Genomic DNA, 25,764 nt, shown 5'->3' with positions numbered 1-25,764 from the left:
CTAACTTCTTATTTTTGTTTTTTTACAACATATATGCATGTGTGTATGCATGTATGTATGTATGTATATATTTTGTGTTGGTACTAGGGCTTGAACTCAGGCCCTGGGCGTTGTTCCTTTGCTTTTTCTGATCAAGGCTGGCCCTCTATCGGTTGAGCCACATCTCTGCTTCCAACTTTCTGATGGTTAGCTGGAGACAGTAGGCTCGAAGATTGTCTGCCTGTGGTGGCTTTGAAGTGGCTTCCAAGCATCCTACTCACTTACTTTATTAATCAGATCCAAAGAATCAAAGAAACAGCAGCCCCTCTGGCCCTCCCTCTGGCCGGCTTACTCCATGGATGCGATGATTTTCTTCGGCTCCACAGGACTTGGGTAGATAACTTCGTCAATATGCTCCAGGTTGCAGTTGGAGAAGGCAGTGGAGAAGTGGATGAAGGCCTCCAGCTTCGGCATCTGACTGGCCATCTGCAGCAGCTGCTGTGTGGCGGTGACGTTCAGCTGCACGGCTCGTCTGGAGAGGAAGAAGCAGAGGTAGACACAGCCTGCCTCAGCCTCCCCTCCACCCACAGGATATTGTCCACATAAAAAGACAAGGAAGAGCTGGGTGTGGTGGCTTATGCCTGCAATCCTAGCTGCTCAGGAGGCTGAGATGTGAGGATTACAGTTCAAAGCCAGTCTGGGCAGGAAAGTCCATGATACTCTTATCTCCAGTGAACCACCAGAAAACCAGAAGTGGAGCTGTGGCTCAAAGTGGTAGAGCACTAGCCTTGAGCAAAATAGCCAAGCAAGGGTGCAAGGCCCTGAGTTGAAGTCCCATCAGACATACACACACCAAAAGAATAGTCTGAGGAATTTATGAGTTTCATTTAAAATAGAGTAAAAATTAATTGGTAAACTAATAAGTTTAAATAGTTAAATAATAGTAAATATTTATTGTTAAATATTTGTTTAATAAGTTGTTAAGCAATGGTTAAAATGATTGATAAACTGTTAACTAAATTTAAAGAATAACCATCAGTTAGAAATACATGATGCTACTTTATAGTTACATCACTCTTCTAGTAGTAGAATTTTCCAATTTTAACATTAGGTTATTTTTTTGATGGATTAAAGAACTAAGTTTAAAAGTAAAACTGTAAAGCAGTTTAAAGAACGAATGGAATAGCTGCTTAAGTGGTAAACTGTTGAAATGTTTTACAAAAGACAGCTTTGATATATGCTGATCTTCCAAGAAGTCTCAAAATTAATGAAAAAAAAACATTTCAATTGAAAGTAAGAAGAAAAACTCAAACAGGTATTTCATAGGAGACAAACATTGGCACAGGGACATAAGCATTGCCATCTTCGAATCATCAAAGGAAAACATAAAACTATGCATATCATACATAGTGGCAGCATTGCAAAGAATTAGAGAACTGAGCCAGGTGCTGGTGGCTCATACCTGTAATCCTAGTTCCTCAGGAGGCTGAGATGTGAGGATCAGGGCTCAAGGCCAACCTATGAGACACATCTGAGAGATTTTTTATCTCCAATTAACCAGCAAAAAGCCAGAAGTGGCTTTCTTTGTGTCTCAAGTGGCTTTTTGGTGGCTCAAGTGGTAGAGTCCTAAGCTTAAACAAAAAAAAACAAGTGAAAGAATGAGACTTTGAGTTCAAGTCCCAATACTATTATTTTAAAAAACCCACAATAGATTAGAGAATTTTAGTATGAGTTATCGAGAGGCATTTATAAACACAGGGCCAATAACAGTTGAATCTTTTGTGGAGAACAGCTTTTTCAAACAGTTAAAAACAAGTCATGTGCTAGAGTCCTAGCTACTCAAGAGGCTGAGATTTGAGGATTGCAGTTCAAAGCTAGCCTGGGAAGGAAAGTCCAGGAGACACATCTCCAGTTAACGGTCAAAAAGCCAGAAATAGATCTGTGGCTGTGGCTCAAGTGGTAGACAGTCTTCAGGAAAAAAAAAAAAAAGATTCAGGGACAGCACCACCACCACCACCAACAAAAACCTGTATGTTGTTTGTAACCTTATAACCTAGGACATGTAATATGTACCTAACCATTTTGCTTCTGAAAATTGACCTCATGGAAAGCGCACAGAAAGGCATTAAAAACCATGCACCGAGAAGCTCATTGCTGAGGTGTTTATAGGGCTGCAAACCTCCACCAATACAGAATAGCTGATTGCTTTACACATGCACACCCTGTGACACCAATGTGGACATTGCAAAGTAGCATTAAGTATTAACAATGAAGGGTAGCCAGAAAACAATTGAGTAGGATGCAAAAATTCTCAACAGGATGTCTTTTTCCTTTTTGTAATATTTCTTTTTTTGTGGAACATATTTCTAACTACTTTTAAATGTGGAACATATTTCTAAATAGCTTTATATTCGAAAAGAACAGTCAGGATGTAGCCAGGTGCCGGTGGCTCATACTTGTAATCCTAGCTACTCAGGAGACTGAGATATAAGGATTGCTGTTTGAAGCCAGCCTGGGCAGGAAAGTCTGTGAGACTCTCATCTCCAATAAACTACGCCAAAGAAAAAAAAAAATAGGCTAGAAATGGTGCTGTGGCTAAATGGTAGAGTGCTAGCTTTGCACAAACGAAGCTCAGGGACAGCAACCAGGCCCTGAGTTTAAGAAATAGAATTAGCAAATAAAACAAACAACAACAAAAGTCAGGATGTGTGTGTGCTGTCTATGACATTCAGTGATAGTCTTTGGTGGTGACATTATGGAAAATTTTTTCCTGTCTGTATTTTTCTTTTCATGGAAGATATATATATATATATATATATATATATATATATATATATATATATATATATACATATACATATACACACACATGCACATACAGATGTATATATACATATATGTGTGTGTTTTGTTACTGTTGTTTGTTTTTGGGTCCGGTCGTGGGGCCTGAACTCTGAGCCTGGGCGCTGTCCCTCAGCTCTTCAGCTCAAGGCTAGTGCTTTACCATTTGAGCCACAGTGCCACTTCTGGCTTTTTTCTTTTTGCTTATGTGGTGCTGAGGAATCGAACCCAGGGCCTTAGGCATGCAAGGCAAGCGCTCTACCACTGAGCCACCTTCCCAGCCCTGTTACTGTTGTTTTATTTTATTTATTTATTTATTTATTTGGGGTCCGGTCTTGGGGCCTGAACTCTGGGCCTGGGCATTGTCCCTCAGCTCTTCAGCTCAAGGCTAGCGCTCTACCACTTGAGCCACAGCACCATTTCCACCTTTTTTCTTTTTGCTTATGTGGTGCTGAGGAATCGAATCCAGGGCCTCATGCATGCAAGGCAAGTGCTCTACCACTGAGCCACCTTCCCAGCCCCTGCTACTGTTGTTTTAGTTTTGGTGGTGGTACTAGGACTTGAACTCGGGACCTGTGTGATGTCCTTTAGCTTTTTTACCCAAGGTTGGCAACTCTACCGCTTAAGCCACAGTTCTACTTCTGGCTTTTCGGTGGTTCACTGGAAATCAGAGTGTCATGGATGCTTCTGCTCAGGCTGGCTTTGAACCATGATCCTCAGGTCTCAACCTCCAGAGTAGCTAGGATTACAGGCGTGAGCCACTAGTGCTGTTGTTGTGATTTTTACAACAATGCTAACTAAAGCAGGACACATGCATGTCACATGCAGGCAGGCACACAGTGATGCATGTGGCACCCAGGCCAGGGCCACACCTGAGGTTTTCATCAAAGCGCACGGTGGCTGCGCAGTGGAAGATGATGTTGGTGCAGGACAGGAGCTCCTGCATGTCCTCCTCGCTGATGCCCAAGTCGCTGTGGTTGAGATCGGCAGCTATGGGCACGATCTTCTTGTGAACGTCCGGACATGCTTCTTTCACTTTCTCAAAGAGCTGGAATGGCAAGAGAAGTCCATGTGCAAAGAGCAAAGGCATCACTACTTCCACTGCCGCCACTGCCACACTGCGGTATGCCGTGTGCCTGGTGTAACTCACTGGTATTGCTGTGACGCTAGGACCACTCAAGCAAGGTGCTTCCTGACGTAAGGTCTGCTTACTTTCTCTCATGTAGATGAAAGTCATTCCTGCTGCTTTATAAAGGTTAGTTCTAGTAACCAACAGGCTGAGTATTTTGTGTGCATGCATATGTGTGTGTGTATGTGCATGTGTGGGCACTCATGTACTAGTCCTGAGCCTTGAACTCGGAGCCTAGGTCTTGCCCCGAGCCTTTTTTGCTCAATGCTAGTGCTCTATCAACTTGAACCACAGCTTTTTTGGCAGTTAATTGGCAAGGAGAATCTCAGGACTTTCCGGCCTGGGCTGTCTTTGAACTGTGATCCTCAGCCTTCTGAATGACTAGAATTACAAGTGTGAGCCACTAGTGCCCAGCTAGGCTACAAACTTGGAACTAGGCCTGAAGGGAAAAGCTTCCTCACATCTTGCCCTGATCCACACCAAGGCTGGGACTCTGAGACTCACCCACTAGCTCAGCCTGCTTGCTCAAGGCAGGTGTTTGACCATTTGAGTCATACTACCAACCCATCTTTTTGCTGGTTATTTCGAGATGGAGTCTTGTCTGTCCTGTGCTGGCTTTGAACTATGATCTTTCAGATCTTAGCCTCCCTGAGTAGCTTGGATTACAGGTATGAGCCACTGTACCCTGCTCTAGTTTCATGTTTACAAATGGTTATAATTTCCATTTCTATTGAAATAATTGCTTTCCAAACAAAATTATCAGCCTTTCCCAAAAAACTAGCTCAGATGCACAAGATGTTTTAGCAAAACAAACATAATTAGAAAATTTTAAAAAAAAAACAGCAAGCTTTAATGAGTGAAGCAAAAATTCGATGGAATTTCATTCTAAGGTAAAAGGCAATTCATATCTAGAATAAGACCTGATTTTCACCTCTGAACATAACACTCAAGACAGACACTGGTGGCTCACACCTGTAATCCTAGCTACTTAGGAGGCTGAAATCTGAGGATCACAGTTTGGAGCCAGCCCAGGCAGGAAAGTCCATGAGACTCTTCAATTAATTAGCAAAAAAGCCACAAGAGACAATATGGCTCAAGTGACAAAGCAATAGTCTTGAGAGAAAAAGTTAAGTGTGAGAGGCCACACACTCACACTCACACACACTCACACACACACTCACACTCACACACACAGAACCTGCCATTAATTCAGACCCCTTCCCTTGCATTTGACAAGTCTGTTTAAGTGGTATAATGTGCTCACAAAACAGTCATAGATAAGAAAATGGATCCACTTATCTGGTTCTGTATAACAAATGGATTTCAAAACGAACACAATCCTAGCTACTTAGGAGGCTGAAATGTGAGGATCATAGTTCAAAGCCAGCCCAGGCAGGAAAGTCCATGAGAAAACCAGAAGTGGCACTGTGGCTCAAGTGGTAGAGCGCTTGCCTTGAGCTGAAGAGCTCAGAGACAGTGCTGAGGCTGAGAGTTCAAGACCCATGACCGACAAAAACAAACAGAAAACAAGAGAGGGAAGGAAGGAAGGAAGGAGGGAGGGAGGGAGAAAGAAACTTAATAGGTATACCCAATCAATGATTGTTGAATGTACAAATTCAACACATGATATTTGATCTCTTTTTAGATAACTTTATACCCAACACACAGTTCTTCTTTCTTATAATTCTTTATGGATCCTCTCATTTGTGTGTCTTACTTGTGAAGTCTGACACTCTGTGAGTGAACCATGGGCTTTCCTTCTTCCATAGCCTCTGAGTCAACCAACAACTGACCCTAGGGCCTGGTACAGTGGTGGATGCCTGTAGTCTCAGGTAAATAAAAAGCATCAATAGGAAGACCGCTGTCCAGATCTGGACCTGGAAGGAGACTCTAACTGAAAAATACTTCAGGCAAAAGGGAGTATGGCTCAAGTAGTAGTAGAGCACCTGCCTGGTGAGTGTAATGCCCAATTTAAACTCCATTCTCCAAATGAACTAATCAACCAGCCAGCAAAGCTTAAACCTGACCACACCCTTTGGTTCTGGTCTTCAGAATGAAATCTATGAACAAGAAGAGCAAATGCCACCTTTAGACAGCTGCTGGAGGGTAATAAGAAAGAACCTTCTAGAAGGTTCCAGAAGGTTGGAGCCATTAGCCACAACCCCAAAAATGATTGAAAAAAAGAGGCGGCTTCTCACTGGAGGCTATGTGAGGAAGCACCCCACCTTCCCCTGACCCACTGAGAAAGCCTTTTTTGTCTGTGTCAAGTAGGATTTCCTAATAAACACAACTCAGGGTTATGGCAAAGTTTTTCTGCTTGCTTTTGCCACTTTGCCTTTCATTTTTTGTGTCACTCTCCTAGGGCTTGAACTCAGGGCCTGTGTGCTATCCCTGAGCTCTATTGCTCAAGGCTAGTGCTCTTTGAGCCACAGCACCACTTTGAGCATTTTGTGGTTAACTGGAGGTGAGAGTCCCACAAACTTTCCTGCCCAAGCTGGCTTTGAACTATGATCCTCAGACCTCAGCTTCCTGAGTAGCTAGGATTACAGGTGTGAGCCACCAGTGCCACTTTTGTGCTGAGCTTTTGTGTTCAAGGCTAATGCTCTACTGCTTCAGCCACAACTCCACTTATGGATGTGTGTGTGTGTGTGTGTGTGTGTGTGTGTGTGTGTGTGTGTGTGTGTGTGTACCTATCCCGGGGCTTGAACTCAGGGCCTAGGCACTGTCCCTGAACTATTTGTTCAAGGCTAGCACTCTACCAATTGAGTCACAGCTTCCCTTTTGGCTTTTTGCTGGTTAATTGGAGATGACAGTCTTGTGGACTTTCCTGTCTGGGTTGGCTTTGAACCTCAGTCCTCAGATCTCAACAGCCTGAGTAGCTAGGATGACAGGCATGAGCCCTGGTGCCCGCTGTCAGTGTTATATTTAGACCCTTCCACTGCAGTAAACACTTCAAGAAGTTTCTGGAACATCAATACTACCACAGGCAGTGCTTTGGTTTTTTTTTTTTAATTTTTTATTGTAAATATAGTATATAGAGGGTTACAGTTACATGAGCAAGGTAATGAGTACACTTCCTATTGAGTATTGTTAGCCCCTCCATTGGTTTTCTCCTATCATCCCTTCCCTTCCTACTTTCCCCGAGGTTCTTCTTTTTTTTTTAATTGTGGTTAAGTGATTACATAATTTCCCAAATTTCACAGTATTGTGGAATAATGATGCTCAGTTAAAGTCACAAGTTCATTCTAACTTTCCTGGAGCAAATTGTCTATCACAGTCTATAACATATAACGGTGTACACTATACACCATACATGTGATCAGTAGCATGAAGATATTTAGTAGTGGTTCGACCAGATGAGTGGAAGTTCTTTGTTTCTTAAGTCCTGTTAGTTTTGTCGTATCACCTAACATTTTGGATTTAGTATCCACTTATCAGGGAGACCATGTACCATTTGTCTCTTTGCTCTTGGCTTACCTCGCTCAACATGATTTCTTCTAGTTCCATCCATTTCCCTGCAAATGCCATTATTTTGTCATTTCTAATGGCTGCATAATATTCCATTGTGTATAGATACCACAATTTTTGGATCCATTCATCAGTAGTGGGGCATCTGGGTTGTTTCCATATCCTAGCTATTGTGAACAGTGCTGCAATAAACATGGAGTGCATGTGTCCTTGTATATTGGTTCCTGTTGTTCAGGGTAGATGCCTAGAAGTGGTATGACTGGGTCGTAAGGGAGGTCAATCTTTAGCTTTCTAAGGACCCTCCAGACTGCTTTCCAAAGTGGTTGTATAAGTGTACATTCCCATTAGCAGTGTAATAGGGTTCCTCTTTCTCCACATCCCCTCCAGCATTTGTCGTTGGCTGATTTGTGGATGTGGGACATTCTGACTGGGGTAAGGTGGTATCTCAGGGTTGTCTTTATTTAGTGCTTTGGTTTTTAATAATTTTCAGAGCCAATCTTTTTTTAAATTTTCAACATTACAATTGTAAATGTTGTTAACATTTGCCATAGCCTTGAACAATTTTCAATTAATTTCTGTTAAGAATCTCCCCTGCTCTAGGCTGAGAAAAGCACCTCTGTTCCCTCCTTGATGTTTGGGATTACATGGGGACCCTGAAGGACCGGTTCTGTTCCCTGAAATGCTGTGGCCCCCAGCAAGCCTTGCACAGGGCTTACCTTGCTGTTAAGGATCTGGAAGGTTCTCTGCTGGAGGCTTTGGCCCGCCTTGGGTCTCACAAGGATATAAATGACTTTCAGGCTGGGGCTGGTGCGCAACAGCTTCTCCATTAACACCTTGCCCAGGAAGCCTGTGGCCCCGGTGATGAGAATGGATTTGTTGCTGTAGAAAGCCGCAATCATGGACATGCTGTCTCCTTCTTGGCACTTACAGACCCTGGAAGATGTTCCTTAAAAAATCAAGAGGAGACAACAAAGCTGAGGGCAACACGCCGAGCTCCTCAAACCCACAGCCACTGGTGACCAGCCGAAGCTTTCAGACAATCTGAACACAGTAGGGAACGGTCAGGCGGGTCGGCATGAGTGCGCTCACAGCCCAAGCTCACACAGTTCCATCTCACAACAGCTAGCCAGTTTTTTCTTCAAATTATTTTAAAGTAGTTGTAAAAGGGGTTTCAACTCAACATGTCAGGTGAGGAGTACCGTACCTTTTTATCAATGTCACCCCTCCCATTGTTCTCCCCCCCCCTCACCCCTACCCAATCCCCTCAAGTTACTCGGGCTCATGTTCACCTGTGTACATTGAATATGATGACTGCGCTCACACACCTTGTCTCATCCTACCATTTCTGAGTGTCTGTGACATGTCCCTCCTCGGACAAGACCAGGGCTACAGTGCTGCTCCTGGCATTGAGCCATTTGGAAAAAAGAATAGAGATAGGAGAGGCTGATGGAGGGAAACCCAGATCACAGTCTTTGGGGTTCAGGAAGCAGCAGCTGCTCAAGTTTATGTAGCAAGAGCATGGGGAGTCTATGGCTGCCACAAAGAGTAACACTTGTTGGAGAGGAAAGCTCCAGGGTTTTGTCTCCCCATTAAGCTGAAATAGCTGAAGACTGGGAATTGCAGGTGAGAATGCATCGCTTGGACCAACACTGAACAGGAACAGGTGTACTTTCTCTCCACCAGCTGGAAGTCCTTGCCTGCCTGCCTGCCACAGATGCAACCCAAAGACTTTAAAAGAGAAAACAATAACAAAACTAGAAGAAAAGAGCAAACACCTTGCTAGTAAACACTCTGGTCAATGCTAGTAATTCTTCAAGAACACTGATTTCATATATATATGTATATATAATTTTTATTTTTTGTTGGTCGTGGGGCTTGATCTCAGGACCTGGGTGCTGTCCCTGAGCTTTTTCACTCAAGGTTGGTGCTCTACCACTTGAACCACACCTCTACACCCAGCTTTCTGCTGGTTAATTGGAGAGAAGAGTCTCATGGATACTTCTGACCAGGCTGGCCTCAGATCTCAGCCTCCTGAGTAGCTAGGACTTCAGATTTCTAACCAGCTTTGTCAATAGCTCCCACACCCACAAAGATTTGTGAGTTACTCTTGACATGATTTCTAATGAGGTCTCAGCAGGTTATCATCAGAAACCAACATAGTGCTTTTTTGCTGTAAAAGGAGAAAACGAAGATAAAGCTATCAACTTCATCATACAGGTTAGCTCCAGAATCTTTGGAAGCAATACAAATTCTGCACAGCTACTGCTCTACTTGCTGTCAGAAACATGCACCTAAGCCCAGGTGCTGGGGGCTCATGCCTGTAATCCAGGCTAGTTGGGCAGCTGACATCCTGAGAGTCAAAGTCAGCTTGAGGTGTAGCTCAATTGATAGAGTACCAGCCTTAAGGAAAACCAAAACAAAACAAAACAAAACACAAGCAAGAGCACAGGCCCTGAATTCAAGCCCCAAGTAGTGACATGTGCTCTCATTTCTGAGAGCACCACTTAGCAATCTTAGGTTCCTTTCACCAGTGAGTTTATTATAAAAACTAGAGTTTCCATTGGAAAACTTAGTGGGGGAGTAGCAGTGCCCAGGGCCTTATGGGGACCTGCAGGCTTCACTAATTGAAGCAGCCAAACGCCATAGTCAAGAAAAACCAAACTGGCAAAAGTCGCAGCTGGGAAAGAAGGCTAAATTTAGCAAACACTCCAATATATTCTTCCTATGTGATTTCTGTGAGCTTATTAAACTTTCCAAAGTCAAGCAGATTTAATTAGTATCATTGATTAAACACGTTTTGAGTACCTACAATATGCTACATACTTTAAGTGTCAATAATGAATTTGTAAATTGGGGAAGCATTCTAAACATGCAAGGTGTTATTATTGTTCCTAAGAAGTCAGTCAAAGATTAGTTCCATGTTAAGGATTATAAAATGGTAGCCAGACTGCCATCTAGAGATGTCAATCTCCATATTTCCTAGTTTCTCTGGCTGGTTTACCAGTTGAGTCAGATTACAAATAAAAGCTCAGTTGAGCACTAACTGAAAGAGAATAGGAATGAAACTGAATGACTAGGAAGCAAAACATTTTTCATACTTTACTAAGAATTCAAGAGTTTTGTAAAGTGATGACATAGGTTATCTTTCTTGTGTATGTGTGTGTGGGGGGTAGTATGTACTAGGACTTGAACTCAGGGCCTTGCACTCGGTGTTTTCACTCAAGGCAGAGCGCTCTACCTCTTAAGGCACACTGCCACTTCAGGTTTTTTGCTGGTTCACTGGAGAAAAGAGACAAATGGGCTTTTCTGACCAGGCTTGTTTTGAATTGAGACCCTCAGATCTCAGTCTCCTGAGTATCTGGGATTACAGGCATGAGCCACCTTGTTCAATTACCTATCTATTAATTTAGAGTTCTCCAGAATAACCACCAAGAGGATTTTTGTGTGGATTTGTAGTTGCATGTGTTTGTCTATGTCCAGAGATAGAGAAAGAGACAGACAGACAGACAGAGACAGAGGGAGACATGGGGGGGGGCGGATTTTAAGGCACCTGCTCCCCTGCTCCCACAATCACAAGTGCTTGGCAAGTCTAAAGCCTGCAGAATGGAGACCCAGACAAGCGCTGAAGCTCAGAACCCACAGCTCTCTGTTGGCCAAATTCTTTTTGTTCCAGAAGATGTGTCTTTATTCTACTGAGACTTTGAACAAATAGGTGAGTCCCACACATATTTCTTTCTGTCTTGGAAGGAGAATCTGCTTTCCTCAGACTTTAACCATGTAAATATTCATCCCACACAATCAACATCACCACAGAAACATCCAGAAATAACGTGTGACAAAGTATCTGGGCAGACAAGTGGACACCCAAAATTTAACCATCACAAGTTCACGGTAACTTGGTTCCCCATATGTGTCTCTTGAAATCAGGCAGATCCTCCATTCAAAACCCCAAATCCAAGGTTGTGACCCCAGCTGACATGCTCTATCTCTAACAATCCCAAATGCACCCAGATTTTCCCTAGAAAAGGATATAAATTACTTGGTTATGTTTCCTCTTTTCCTTAATAATTATCTAATTACTAAGATGGAAAGTTAAGGCTTAAACACCATAACCTGATGTCAATACATCAAATGCTGCAAGATCAGGGGAAAAAAAGAGAAAATGGAAAGAAAACAGATACCTAAGCTGGGAGCCAGTGGCTCATATCTATATTCTTCGCTACTCAGGAGGCTGAAGTCTGAGGACTGAGGTTCAAAATCAGCCCAGCCAGACAAATCAGAGAGACTATCTCTAATTTAACAGCAAAATGTAGGAAGTGGAGTTGTGGCTCAAGTGGTAGAGTGCCAGCCTTGAGTGGACAAATCAAGCAAGAATGCGAGGATCTCAGTTCCAGACCTGGTTCTGACATAAAATAAAACTTGAAACAAACAGATATTTAGAAATTCAACAAGAGGAATTTAATTGAGGAAATTGTTTGGAAACAAAATGATTAGGATTTGTGAAGACTTTAATAAGGCCCTAATGAAAGGATTTGATTTAGCATCATGAACCTAAGAGACTATTGACTCATGTACTAACACCAAAAAATTGTACAAATTGTTATTTGTACAAAAAGACTATGGTATTTTATATATAAAAACATACTAGAGAAGTCGTGTTGTGGCTCAAGTGGTACAGTGCTAGCCTTGAACAAAAATGCTCAGGGACAGTATGTAGGCCCTGAGTTCAAGCCCCATGACCAACAATACATAAATAAATAAATAAACTTTTCTTTGCAGGTAGTTGGTTATCAGATTTATTAATGCCAATGAAAAGATAATTTGTTAACTATCAATCAAAAGAACATGTTCGGTATGTATGTCATATGTGTATGTGTGTGTGTGTGTGTGTTTATGTTGTGAAGTAAGATTCTAGGAGCTTAGCCATTGCCACATATCAGTATTTTTTTTCCCTCTCTTGTGCCAGTCCTGTGTCTTGAACTCAAGGCCAAGGCACTGCTATCATAGAGTTTTTGAACTCAAGGCTACTGTTCTACCACTTGAGCCACAGTTCTAGTTCTAGCTTTTGGTTAATTGGAGATAGGAGAGTCACAGACTTTCCTGCCTGAGCTGGTTCTGAATCACAGTGATCAGATCTCAGCCTCCTGAATAGCTAGGATTACAGGTATGAGCCACCAGTGTCTGGCTTCAATAATTAATCTGTGTGTGTGTGTGTGTGTGTGTGTGTGTGTGTGTGTGTGTGTATGTGTGTGTGTGCTGGTATTGGGGCTTGAACTCAGGGGCTCACATTCTAAATAGGCTGGTACTCTACCACTTAGGACACACCTCCAACTTCCAGCTTTTTGCTCGTTAGTTGGAGATAAAAGTCTTACAGACTTTCCTGCCTTCGCTGGCTCTGAACCCATTATCTTCAAATCTCAGGTAGGATTAGAGGCATGAGTCACTGGTGTCCAGCTAAATAATTATTCTTTAACCAGGTGAGAAGTCATTTTCTTTTTGGAAGTCTAATACAGAAGTTGCTTCATATGCAAATAAATTTACTTTGGTAAAATAGAAATCTTTTTTTTTTTTGTCTGTCATGAGGCTTGAACTCAGGGCCTAGGCACTGTCCCTGAGCTCTTTTGCTGAAGATTGGAGTTAGTTCCCTATTTATATATTAACTTCATTTAGAACTTTCTTTTATAAAGCCAATTAATGACTTTCCAAAGCCAATTAATAACTCTGCAATGACACTTTTAATGGCATTTAACGGAACTGATGATCTAGTTTTCTTTTCGTCAGTATAAGGTTTGAACTCAGGGCCTTGCACTTGATCAGCTTGTTTGCTTAGCTGTTGCTGTACTACCTGAACCACACCTCCAGCCTGGATTTTTTGCTGTTTCATTAGAGATTAAAGTCTCTGGGACTTTTCTTTCTTTTTCTTTCTTTGCTTTCTTGCCTGCCTGCCTACTTCCTTCCTTCCTTCCTCTCTCTCTCTCTCTCTTTCTTTCTTTCTCTCTTTCTTTGTCGTGGTGCCTGAACTCTGGGCCTGGGTGCTGTCCCTCAGCTCTTCAGCTCAAGGCTAGTTCTACCACTTGAGCCACAGTGCCACTTCCAGCTTTTTCTGCTTATGTGGTGCTGAGGAATCGAACCCAGGGCCTCATGCATGCAAGGCAAGCACTCTACCACTGAGCCACCTTCCTAGGGACTTTTCTACACAGGTTGGTTTTGGACTGAGACACTCCAGGTACCTGTGACATCCCCCCACTTCTGATACACACTTCAGCATCGACATCTCAGCGAGTATCCCGAGGACAGTGGGGTGAACGCTTTATATAGCCGTCCTCCATTTCCCCTGCATAACTGTTCTGTAATGACGTCTTTTCATGACTGCACCTGAGAAACTGAGCAGACAAGCCAGGAGCTAAGAAGAATCATCATCCATCATAAAATAGAACTATGACCCATGAATCACAGCAACCAGCCCAGGAAAACCATCTTTTATCTTTAAAAAAATAAAGAACTCAAGTGGCCAACCTGTTGTAAGTCAGGCTGGAGGAAGACAGATGGCTAATACTCCTAATAGCTCAAGAAGATAAACAAAGGACCCTGTCATAAATGGCCCCAATTCAACAACAATTAACCACGGCTAAGCTTCTCTTTTTGTGCTCACTTTCAAGTTAGTATTAACCACAGAATGCTGGTGATAGATCTCCTAACCAATCCCCCAGCTCCCCAGTCAATGGCCCATCTTCTTCATTTCACTACCCTGCCTGACTGTCTGCCTGCCTGCAAGTCTCTAAAACACAGGTGCAGGAAGTGGAGCTGTGGCTCCAGTGCAGAGCAGCAGCCTTGACTGAAATAGCCAAGCAAGAGTGTGAGGCCTTGAGTCAAACCCCAGTACACACACACACACACACACACACACACACACACACACACACACACACACACACACACACACACACACACATACAGATGTGGAAATAGGCATGAACTGCTTTGTTAAATAGCAACTCCTCTGTATAGCTACTTAAAAATAATAATAAAAAAAACAAAAAAATAGGCAAACCTTGAAAAATGATTACAAAAGAAAAGTTACCAAAAAAAAATAATGTGGGGGAAGACAGCTGACTAAATATTTTGTAACATGGATGCTGGTAAAGGATGGAAAGTCTGAGATGACAGGAGCAGGAGCACTGTCCCGGGTGGTGAGAATGGTAGGAAGCACAGAGCAAGCACAAGCTGGCCTCTGCTCTAGTTTTCCAGGAGAAAGTTGGTGACCAAATGTCACTAGTTTGTCACCCAGGATTGCAACACTGGGTCAAACCTGAGACCTTCACTGTAGGTTGCAAATGACAATTGTCTCCTCACAGGCATGAATCACACAATTCAAATTCTCTCCTTGGAGACTCCCTACACTTGTGTGTGTGTGTGTGTGTGTGTGTGTGTGTGTGCGCGCGCGTGCGTGCGTGCACGTGTGATGCATGTGCCAAGCCTGGGGATTGAACTCAGGGCCTAGGCACTATCCCTGAACTCCCTCCCCCCACCCCTGCCCTTCCACCACTGCCAAAGACTAGTACTCTATTGCTTGAGCCACACCTCCACTTTTGGCTTTGTTTTTTTCTTTTTTGGTGGTTAAGTGGAGTTAAGAGTCTCACAAATTTTCCTATCCTGGCTGGCTTCAAACTGCCATCCTAGATCCTAGATCGCAGCCTTCTAAGTAGTTAGGATTACACCAGTGCCTGGCTCCCGACCCTGTTGAGATATGTTTTCTCCCCAACTATTATAGGCCATTGTATCTTACTTCTTATATCATTCCTTGAAATGTTGGGAAACTAATGTCTATCAATCATGCTGGTATTTGTCCCATAGCTCTGAGCTTTTTTTTTTTTTTTCTTGTTGGTTGTGTGGCTTGAACTCTGGTCCTGGGCACTGTCCCTCAGCTCTTCATTCAGCTCAAGGCTAGTGCTCTACCATTGGAGCCACAGCACCACTTCTGGTTGTTTGGTGATTAATTGGAGATAAGATGCTCCCGGACTTTCCTGGTCAGGCTGGCCTTGAACCATGATCCTCAGATTCCAGCCTCCTGAGTAGCTAGGATTACAGGCGAGAGCCACCGGCACCTGGCTTCTCTGAGCTCTTTTATAACAGTATGGTAGTGTGGCCTGTGTTTATGACACTCTTTATGGTAAGGAGTGTATTGTCTGTATTATTTTTAAATTTCTGTGTCCCCAGTATTTCAAGTTGTGCATGGTGCACAGTCCATTGACAATATGTTTGTTAAATAAATCTAGCAATAAGCACAAATAAACGTGATGAAGTAAGTCTACTGGTACCTGTAGTTTATTTTTTAAAATTCTGGTGGTACTTAGATTTGGACCTAGTGCAGGCACGTTACCATTTGAGGCATGCAACAAGGCCTGTAGCATTCCTGTTTGTTTTGCCAGTCTTGGGGCTTGAATTCAGGGCCTGGGCACTCAGGCTGAACTTCGTTTCTCAAAGCTGGCACTCTATCACTTGAGCCATAGCTCTGTTTCTGTATTTTTTGTTGTTGTTGGTTAACTAAAGATCAGAGTCTCACAGACTTTCCTGTCTGGACTGGCTTCAAATGATCCTCAGATCTCAGCCTCCTGAATAGCTAGGATTGCAGGTGTGAGCCACCAGCGCCCGGCTTGTGTCATCCTTTTAAATAACACCTTAGGCCTGTGTCTATACTTGTGTTTGAATTTTCTTTTCTCCGAGCTCCTCAATCAGATACACAATTGAACACTTATTTCCTCTCCTGTTTATCCCTCTATCCCAAACTATCTTGCCTGGCAGTTTGGGGATTTCTCTTAATGAATCTCTCCTGCCTAGATCTTACCCAAGCCTGATCCTATTCCAGTTTACCAAGCCAGAAATTCAAGAGCTGCTGCTGCTGCTGCTGCTGCTGGTGGTGGTGGTGGTTGATGATGGTGATGATGGTGGTGGTTGGTGTGTGTGTGTGTGTGTGTTGTGTGTGTGTGTGTGTGTGTGCAGTACTGGGTCTTGAACTCGGGGCCTGGATACTACTCTTAGCCTTTTTTTCAAGGGCGGCACTCTATCACTTGAACCACAGCTCTACTTCCAGGATTTTGCTAGATGGTTGGAGATAACAATCTCACAGACTTTCTTGCCTGGGCTGGCTTTGAACTGTGACCCTCAGATCTCAGCCTCCTGAGCATCTGGGATTACAGACATGCGCTCTGCTGAAGGATTTTCAATATAAAATATTACAAAAGTGGGGCTGGGAAGATGGCTCAGTGGTAGAGCACTTGCCTTGCATGCCTGAGGCCCTGGGTTCGATTCCTCAGCACCACATAAGCAAAAAGAAAAAACCCAGAAGTGGTGCTGTGGCTCAAGTGGTAGAGCGCTAGCCTTGAGCTGAAGAGCTGAGGGACAGCGCCCAGGCCCAGAGTTCAGGCCCCATGACTGGACCCCCCAAAAAAAATATTACAAAAGAAAACGATTCCAATGGGATTAGAGTTGTGGCTCAGTTGATAGTATGCTAGCCCATGAGCAAAAGCATCAGGTACCGAGTTCAAGTCCCAGTCTCAGACTAAAAAAAAAAAAAAGAAAAGAAAAATGAGTCCAAGGATGGTCCCCAGGATTCAGACTTTCAGAGGCTAGAGTCTTTTTCTTTTCTTTTTTTTTTTTTTTTTTGTCAGTTGTGGGGCTTGAACTCTGGGCTTGGGCGCTATCCCTCAGCTCTTCAGCTCAAGGCGAGCACTTTATTGCTTGAGCCACAGCACCACTTCTGGTTTTCTAATGATTTATTGGAGATAAGAGTCGCATGGACTTTCTTGCCCGGGCTGGCTTTGAACCGTGATCCTCAAATCTCAGCCTCCTGAGTAGCTAGGATTACACCTGCGCCCGGCTTAGGCTAGAGTCTGGATTCACTGAGCAGGGATGGCCGGAGGGGCGTGTGATGGGGAAGTGCTGGTAGCTCAGGTGTGTTTTGAAACTTTGTGAGTGAGGAGTAACTTGAGATACACTAGTCCTGTGGGCAGGCGGGGCTGGATTGCTCAGGTAAATTGGCAGAATAGCGTCTAAGCAAAGCCAGCTTTTGGAGATCATATTTTGTCCATTGTGTTTAAGAGGCCAGACCTTGGCAGCTGCCTTGGAAGGTCTAGGCCTTCCACTGGAAAGCACACAGCATGCTGTTGAAGTATTGAGGAGTGTCTTGGATTAGCTAGTTCCTGTTTCCAAACTGATCCTGACTAAAGTCTGGCAAAGATGTGGAGGGAAGAAAGGATGTGAGAGTGAACATAGGAGGATGATGGGGGAAACCCAGCAGCTAGTTGAGACAGCCTAATTAAGACCAGCAGGGAAAGTCTACTTAAGACTTAGGTCATGGTAAGTCTAGAAATGCAGACATCTAAAAGATACTCAGAGAGTAAACATGAGGACTTAGAAATGGAGGGAAATGAAAAAAGCAGGAGGCAGAGGCAGCCTTTGGTGTGGCTCACCAAAGGCTATAATCCTATAATCCTAGAAACTCCGGAGGCTGAGATCTGAGCTCATGGTTCCAAGCCAGCTCAGGCAAGAATGTCCATGAGATGCTTACCTCCAATCAAAAAGCCAGAAGCAGAGCTGGCTTTGTGCAAAAGAAGCTCAGGCACAGTGCCTAGGCACTAAGTTCGGGCCCTAGGACCAGCGCACGCGCGCGCGCGCGCGCACACACACACACACACACACACACACACACACACACACATCCTTCAGCAGATTCTCAGTTCTACCTTTGAAAGATATCCAGGATATAACCACATCTCTTGGCTTATTACCAAACTGGTCCAAACCATTACTGCAATCATCTTGAAATAGTTCTTGCCGCCCCGGCCCTTGCTCCACTTAACGGTTTTGTATCCATTAGCCCCGGCAATGCTGGAGGGGGAGGGAGGGGACGCAGGTAATGTCTGTTAGTACTTGCTAAGTATGCTTCCACCTGTAATCCTAGTGACTCAGGAGGCTCAGATCTGAGCACTGGAGTTCAGATACAGCCCCAGCAGCAAAGTCTATGAGCCGATTATCTCCCATTAACTAGTACTCAACAAAACAAAACCAGAAGTAGAGCGGTGGTTCAAGTGGTAGTACAGCAGCCTGGAGGAAACAAAGCCCAGGCCTTGAATTCAAGCCTCAGGACCAGCATGCTGAAACAAAACAAAAGAGTTGTTTTCTAATGACAGCCTTTCCCACTCTCATAAAACACATGGAACCAGTGGGGCCTGTTATCTCCCAGTTCACAGGCCCTCACGTGGCTCTCTGTCCCTCTGAACCAGGCCTGTGCTCACACATGGGCCTCGCCCAGGAGTGCCTGGCTCTGGGTCTCAGGTCTCTTCTGCCTTTGCCCAGAGGGTACCTCTCCCTTGGTCACACAATTTGGTGACACCACTCCTTCAGGCCTCACCATCAAGGCTGCTTGGTAGGAGGATGTTTCTATGTTATTCTTTTTGGGGAGCTTGAACTCAGGGCCTTGTGTACCCGCTTAGTTTTTTTCACTCAAGGTGGACGCTCTACCACTTGAGCCATGTCTTCATTTCCAGCTTTTTGCTGGTTAATTGAAGATCAGAGTCTCTCGGCTTTGTATACCCAGGCTGGCTTTAAACGCTGATCTTTAGATCTCATTATCCTGAGTCACAAGAATGACAGATGTGAGTCTCCATGCTCAGTCCCAGGTTGTTTTTCCCCAAATTATCTCACCTTCACATTTTCTACTCTCTACTCAGCTCAGCCTTTAATTAATTTTCTTCATGATATTCATGATTAACAAACATGATTTTTCATCTATCATCACTATATCTTTTTCTGTGTGTGTGTGTGTGTGTGTGTGTGTGTGTGTGTGTGTGTGTGTGTGTGCTTCTGTCCTGAGGCTTGAACTCAGGACCTCTGCACTGTTCTGAGCCTTGTTTTGCTCCATGCTATCACTCTACCACTTGATTCGTGGTGGTTAATTGGAGATACAAGTGTCACAGACTTGGCTGCTTGAGCTGGCTTTGAATCAGATTTCAGCTTTCTGAATAGCTAAGATTATAGGTGTGAGCCACCAATGCCTGGCTGTATATCTGTTTTTTAAAAAAAATTAGTTCTTTTTTTCTTTTCTCTTGAAAGTTAAAATATAATCTCAATATGGGTAGAGCAATTGAGCTCACCACTGTATCCTAAGCTTCAAGAGCTGTGCTTGAAATGTTGAATGACTACCTCAAGAAGGCTGTTCCCTTTTTCTGGGCCTTTTAACTAGCCATCTTTGTTTTATTAAGGCCCAGGCCCCTTAGATGTTAGCCTACCTGCTGCTTTTATCAAGAGAACTTCCCTGATCTTCACATTCTACGTGGGAATTTGACTCTTACCATACATTTTTCCCCTGCAAACACTCGTGTTCTTATTCATCATTGTGACAGAAAATCTGAGGTAAACAGAATTTAAAGGAGCATTGTTATGGTTCTCACTCTCAGAAGTTTCCATCTAAATTCAACTGGCTCCATTTTTAGGGCCCCATGGGGAGGAAGAACATTATGGTAACCTGAGTGTGGGGTGGGAGAAGTCAGGAAGAGGAAAGAGAGGAAGGAAGGAAGGAAGGAAGGAAGGAAGAAAGGAAGGAAGAAAAGGAGGGAAGGAAGGAAGGAGGGAAGGAAGGAAGGAAAAAGAAAAGGAGAAAGAGGGAGAGGAAAGGAAAGACAGGAAAAGTCAGATGGGGAAAGAGCAAGGGAGAGACAGAGGGAGGGAGGAGGAGGAGAAAGGGGAAGAGGAAGAAAAGAAGGAGAGAGAGGTGGGTCTTTACAAGAAGGAAGAGAAAGAGGAAGAAGAGGAGAAAAGGGAGGGGAAGAAAAGGCAGGAGGAAGAAGAGAAGGAGAAGGAGATGAAGGAGGAAGAAGAAGAGAAGGAAAAGAAGGAGAGAGAAAAAGGAGAAGGAAGAGAAGAAAGAGGAGGAAGAGAAAGAAAAGGAAGAGAAGGAGGATAATCTTCAGAAGGAGGAGAAGAGGTAGATAATGAGAAGGAAGAGGAGGAGGAAAAGGAGAGGGAGAAGAAGGAGGATATTCAGAATGAGGAGGAGAAAGAAGAGGGAGAGGAGAAGTAGAAGAGAAGAAGAAGAAAAAGGAAGAAGATCTTTAGGAGAAAGAGAAGGCCTCACCCCATAGTCATTCTTCTAAAGTTTCCACCATCTTCCAAAATGGTACCACCAGATGGAAAGCCAGTTTTTAGCACACGATCCTGTGGGGTCATGTCATACTGGAATCATGACAACACTTGCCATTGTCTGTGGGCTTATGTTTATCCACACAATGTACTGAGCACAATTGCTCATCACTGTACTTTGAACTGTGAGGGTAGGGACACCATCTGCTTCATCAGTGTTTTTTTAGAAATTAAATAGAGTCCAGCACTGGTGGCTTATGCCTGTCATCCTAGCTACTCAGGAGATAGACAAGAGGATCTAGCTGGGTAAGAAAAGTCTGTTAGACTCTTATCTCCAGTTGGAAGTGTGGCTTAAGCACCAGACTAGCAAGAGCTTAAGGCCCTGAGTTCAAGTTCTAGTACTGGCGTGGAGGGGTAAGGGGAGCACTCTATGGGAAAATAATTTAAACACAGCCATTATTGATATACCTTCCAAAGATTGTCAAACTAAAGAAAGAACATGGCTATTTCTATACGGGAAGGAGCGTGTTTTTCTTCCTATCCTGAGATTAAAAAATATTCTTTGGGGAGTGGCACTGTAGCTCAAGTGGTAGAGCACTAGCTTTGAGCTGAAGAGCTGAGGGACAGTACTCAGGCCCAGAGTTCAAGCCCCATCACCGACCAAAAGAAACCAACCAATCAAAAAATATTCTTTAGTGGATTTCACTCAATTATGCAGAATGCCAGTCAGAAATATCTGCCCTGCAGGGGAAATTTTTGCTGGTCAAGAATGATAGAAATGTATCATTATAAAAATAATTTCATAGCAAGTTTCCACAGGAAGTCTGTTGATTACCATGATACTTAAAAATAGTAAATTGTTTAAAATGTAAGTATTCTAAGTAAATGTAATTCTAAGGGAAATTCTATTTTCTCCAATATTGTAAAGCAAACCAAAAATATTCAATTTTTAAAAATTACTTGTATTATATTTTTTGTTTGTTTCATTTGGAATCAAAATGACTAATGTGGAAGGGTGATTTCAGACTATTAAGGTATTTTGCTGAGAAGAATGTAAATTAGATGAGCAACTGAAAGTTTGAAAAGCATCAGTTCTTTTAAACAAAACAAAGGAAAACCAATTATTTTAACTTCAGCAAATTATTCTGCTCTAATATTCATGTAGAACAAAACAGATTGTATTTATTCTAAGAAACTAAATGTAACACAAAAATTCTTAGGAAAAGAATGCTCTTGTGTTTCATTTTCTTTTGAGACATTTCCCCTACAATGTTTTGAAATTGGTTATTAAAGTCAATCTGCTAGCCGGGCACTGGTGGCTCATGCCTGTAATCCTAGCTGCTCAGGAGGCTGAGATCTGAGGATCGTGGTTCAAAGCCAGTCCGGGCAGGAAACTCTTATCTCCAATACACCACCAGAAAATTGGAAGTGGCGCTGTGGTTCAAACGGTAGAGCTCTCCCCTTGAGCTGAAGAGCGCAGGGACAGCGCCCAGGCCCAGAGTTCAAGCCCCATGACAGACAATAAATAAATAAATAAATAAAAATTTAAAAAAAAGTCAATCTGCTTGAAAAAAATAGCCTATAAACCAACAGGTATAATGTCTCAAGTAAGAGGATGACACAGAAAACCTTGGCACAAATGCTAATGCATATCAAGAGTTGGTTAATAGACAAGCAAATTAGGAGAGAGTGAGCGAGAGAGAGAGAGAGAAAGAAAGAGAGAGAGAGAGAGAGAGAGAGAGAGAGAGAGACAGAGAGAGAGACAGAGAGAGAGAGAGAGAGAGAGGACTACTTCTTACTCATGTTTTTCTTATTTAAAAAAAATTTTTTTTCTGGTCCTGAGGCTTGAATTCAGGGTCTGAGTTCACTGTCCCTGAGTGTTTTGCTCAAAGCTGGTGCTTGAGCCACAGCCCTACTTCTGGCTTAGAACTGCGACCCTCTGATCTCAGCCTTCTAAGTAGCAAAGATTTACAGGTATGAACCACCAGGGCCTGGCTAACTTCACATTAAAAAAAAAAAATCTTTAAGTAGTTGTACCAAGAGTCAAAGGTAAATCAACATGTCAGTTCCTAAGTGCCCGCCATCCAGACCAGTGTCACCCCTCCATAGCTCTCCACCTCTCTGCCAGGCGCACCCACCCTCCCGTCCCGATTCACCCCCCCCCCCGCCCCAGCAGTACCTGGTTCCATTTTCACATGTGTACATTCCCTATTCTGACTGACTGCATTTGCTCACCCTTCATCTTCCCTCCATCCCCTTGAGCTCAATACAAATGCCATCCATCATAAAGGTCTGGACTGGACTGAGGACAGTTTACTGCATTGCAAACCACATCCCACACAGTCTCACACAATCTGCAAGGAAGTGGTGGGTGGGACACCGACCCTGGGAGTGTGCATACCTGGGTAAGTGTGAGAGAGAGAGAGGAGGAGCAGGGCGGCTTGTGTGAACTTTCACCTCTATGCCTTGCTTCTGAGTGTGGAAATAATGAAAGCTGCAATCCGTTTTGGAACTGAAACAGTGTGAGATCTGGAGATGACTGAGAGTTCATTGGGATGGCTACTGTTGAGCAAAGCAGGGGCAGCACATTGAGACAGAACATTGTTATCATTAACCTACTTACTCGTCTTAATGATTTCTACATCAATGTTTGTTTCCTACTGGGCTGCTAGAAAGGGAGTCAATGTGAGTTCTGCTCCTTCCCACAGACAGTCATACAAGAATCTCAGAAGGCCTATTATTCAGGAGGCTGAGATCTTAGGATGAGGGCTCCAAGTCAGCCAGAGCAGAAAAGTCCATGAGACTCTTATCTCCAATGAAGCACTAAACAAAGGCAGAAGTGAAGATGTCAAAGTGGAACAGCACTGGCCTTGAGCACAAAAGGTCAGGGACAAAGTCTAGGCCCTGAGTTGAGTTCAGGCCTCAAGACCATCACCAATAAATTAATAAATAAATTCCAGAATAGTATAGAATATTCCAGAGATCAATCTTCCAAGAAAAAAACAACGTGAATGACTTTGGCCTTTAGGTAACTAGGGCTGTCCTGTACTTAGAAGCTTTGATTAACAATGATGCTAATATAAAGGAAGTAGATAACTCGAAGGGACCGGTGGGGTTGGGACTGATGGCAGGAAAGAGGAGGGAGAATAGTGAAAGTGGTTACACTGATGAAGATGCATGAACTATCAGGCACTGGTGGCTCTACCCATAATCCTAGCTCCTCAGGAGGCTGAGATCTGAGGATTGTGGTTCAAAGCCAGCTCAGGCAAGGAAGTTCGTAAGACTTTTATTCACAATCAACCAGCAAAAAGCCAGAAAGGACCTGTGACTCAAGTGGTACTAGCCTTGAGAAAGAAGCTCAGGAACAGTGCCCAGATCTTGAGTTCAACCCTCAGTGCCAGCACACACACACACACACACACACACACACACACACACACACACACACACACACACACACACACACACACACACACAGCAAGGGCAGAGGGTAATAAACATTCATTTGGTTCATTAATATTCCCTTGAATTGCTCTGGACAATCAGCTTCTATACTACTATACTAATTCCATTACTTTGTGATTTAAATGCACTGTTAGTGCTTTTATGAATTCTCATAAATCACAGTTTAGAGAAACAATTCCGTGGAGAAACCAGATGAAGAAAAAAAAAACACAAGTGAAATATTACAGAAGAAGGAACTGTCCCAATTTCCCCATGCCTCCCCCCACAGAAATGGGAACAATTAGCCTCCCAAATACTTCAAAATTAGTTCATTAATAAACCCAAAAGACAAAAAAAAGTTAGTTATTGCTAGATACAACTAAAATGTATAATCTGTGTTCTGAGGGTAAAAATTCGGTTCTGCGTTTTAACTGATTTTTTTTTTAGGCAAATTCCATAGCGATCCATGTTTTGCTCTGGGGGTGCTCCAGTTCCCTTCTCCTTTCACCTGTGTGTGAATTCCACCTGCAAACCTTCAGTGGTGACTCCCTCCCCACACACACACAAGGTGTCTCAAAGCCAAACTTGCTGATCTAGTGCTAATGGCAGAATTGAATGACAGCAGCCCCTGAGAACCTCTGTAGCTTCCCCACCCCCCTTCCCCAGCTCCCTCAGCAAGATTCCTCTTTTGCCAGGCCTCTGCTTGCTGGCTCACTGGAGCCAGGAGTCTCATGGACTTTCCTGCCCAGGCTCTGAACCAAGATCCTCAGATCTAGCCTCCTGAGTAGCTGGGATGACAGGTGTGAGCCCCTAGCCCCCAGCTCCAAGCACTCATTTTTAAACCAATGGAAAATATTCCAGATTTCTTGATCTTCACTCCCCAGGACATTAGCCTTTGATTTCTTAGGATCACTGAGTTCTGCCGAGCTATGATGGATTGAGTACAAGTGTAAATAAGATTTAAAAAACCAAACGCAGCCCCAGGGTGTCTCTCTGGAGACACATTCCCATCACCAATTCTATGTATCTGGTCTTAGCCACACCTGAGACTCCACTTCTTGCTTGGTTTTTCCTCTTACCTTGTCTTCTTGTTTGTCTGTTTGCTTGCTGTTTGTTTCCCTCCCCTGTGGCTTAAGTTTTCTCTAAGACCAGCAGGAATGAATGAGAGCTGGATCCCAAAGTGGCAGAATTTCAATCACTTCTTCAGAGCAGCGGGACTGGCTCCAGGTGTCTTAGCCCAGCGGCTCTGAACTGGCAGCTCTGGAGCTTCCTTGAGAACGGCTTGCAGTGCAGTTTTATCCCTGGAGAGTGCCACGCAGAACCCAGAAGGCAGTGTGGGCTGCCCACCCACGCATACTGCAATCACCTTTGCGTTGTGACACCCAGGTTGTGCCACCAACCCAGCACACGAGTGTGAGAAACACAGCCTGGTCATCTTCAGACAACCAGAAACGACGTACAGAGCCATGTGGTGAACGCAGCTTGCTAGTTCACCATCGAGGGGAATTATCCATGGCTTATTTTGTGTTAAACTCAAGTCAGAGATTGCTGGTTGGGCACTTAGGGCTGAGACCTGAGCATTGAGGTTCAAAGCCAGCCCAGGCAGAAAAGTCTGGGAGAAAAATCTCTTCTCTCCCATTAACTACCAAAAAGCTGGAAGTGGTGCTGTGGCTCAAGTGGTAGAGTGCTGGCCTTGAGCAAAGAAAAGCTCAGGAACAGGACCCAGGCCCTGAGTTCAAGCCCCAGGACCTAGACACACACACACA

At 43.7% G+C, this 25,764-nt stretch overlaps 1 protein-coding gene across 4 annotated transcripts in view; it reads right to left on the bottom strand.

Annotated features, from left to right (window-relative positions):
• The window catches only part of Far2 (fatty acyl-CoA reductase 2), a 77,769-nt gene that overhangs the window by 19,130 nt on the left and 32,875 nt on the right, over nt 1-25,764 (bottom strand). Inside the window, exons 1-4 of one of the 4 annotated variants that reach the window (XM_070038220.1) lie at nt 20,550-20,569; nt 8,134-8,363; nt 3,693-3,868; nt 332-511 (exon numbers count right to left, since the gene is read on the bottom strand). In XM_070038220.1, the coding sequence (XP_069894321.1) occupies nt 332-511; nt 3,693-3,868; nt 8,134-8,322 (545 nt within the window). In that variant the 5' untranslated portion in view covers nt 8,323-8,363; nt 20,550-20,569. Of the gene's footprint in view, nt 1-331; nt 512-3,692; nt 3,869-8,133; nt 8,364-13,647; nt 13,884-19,704; nt 19,785-20,549; nt 20,570-25,764 lie in introns of those variants that run through there. The other 3 variants (XM_070038202.1, XM_070038211.1, XM_070038193.1) reach the window with 3 other exon arrangements.

This window comes from Dipodomys merriami, unplaced genomic scaffold (assembly GCF_024711535.1).
Source record: "Dipodomys merriami isolate MVZ:Mamm:240054 unplaced genomic scaffold, mDipMer1.0.p SCAF_10, whole genome shotgun sequence".
NCBI classification, from domain to species: domain Eukaryota; kingdom Metazoa; phylum Chordata; class Mammalia; order Rodentia; family Heteromyidae; genus Dipodomys; species Dipodomys merriami.
This window is presented reverse-complemented; position numbering and strand designations above follow the sequence as displayed.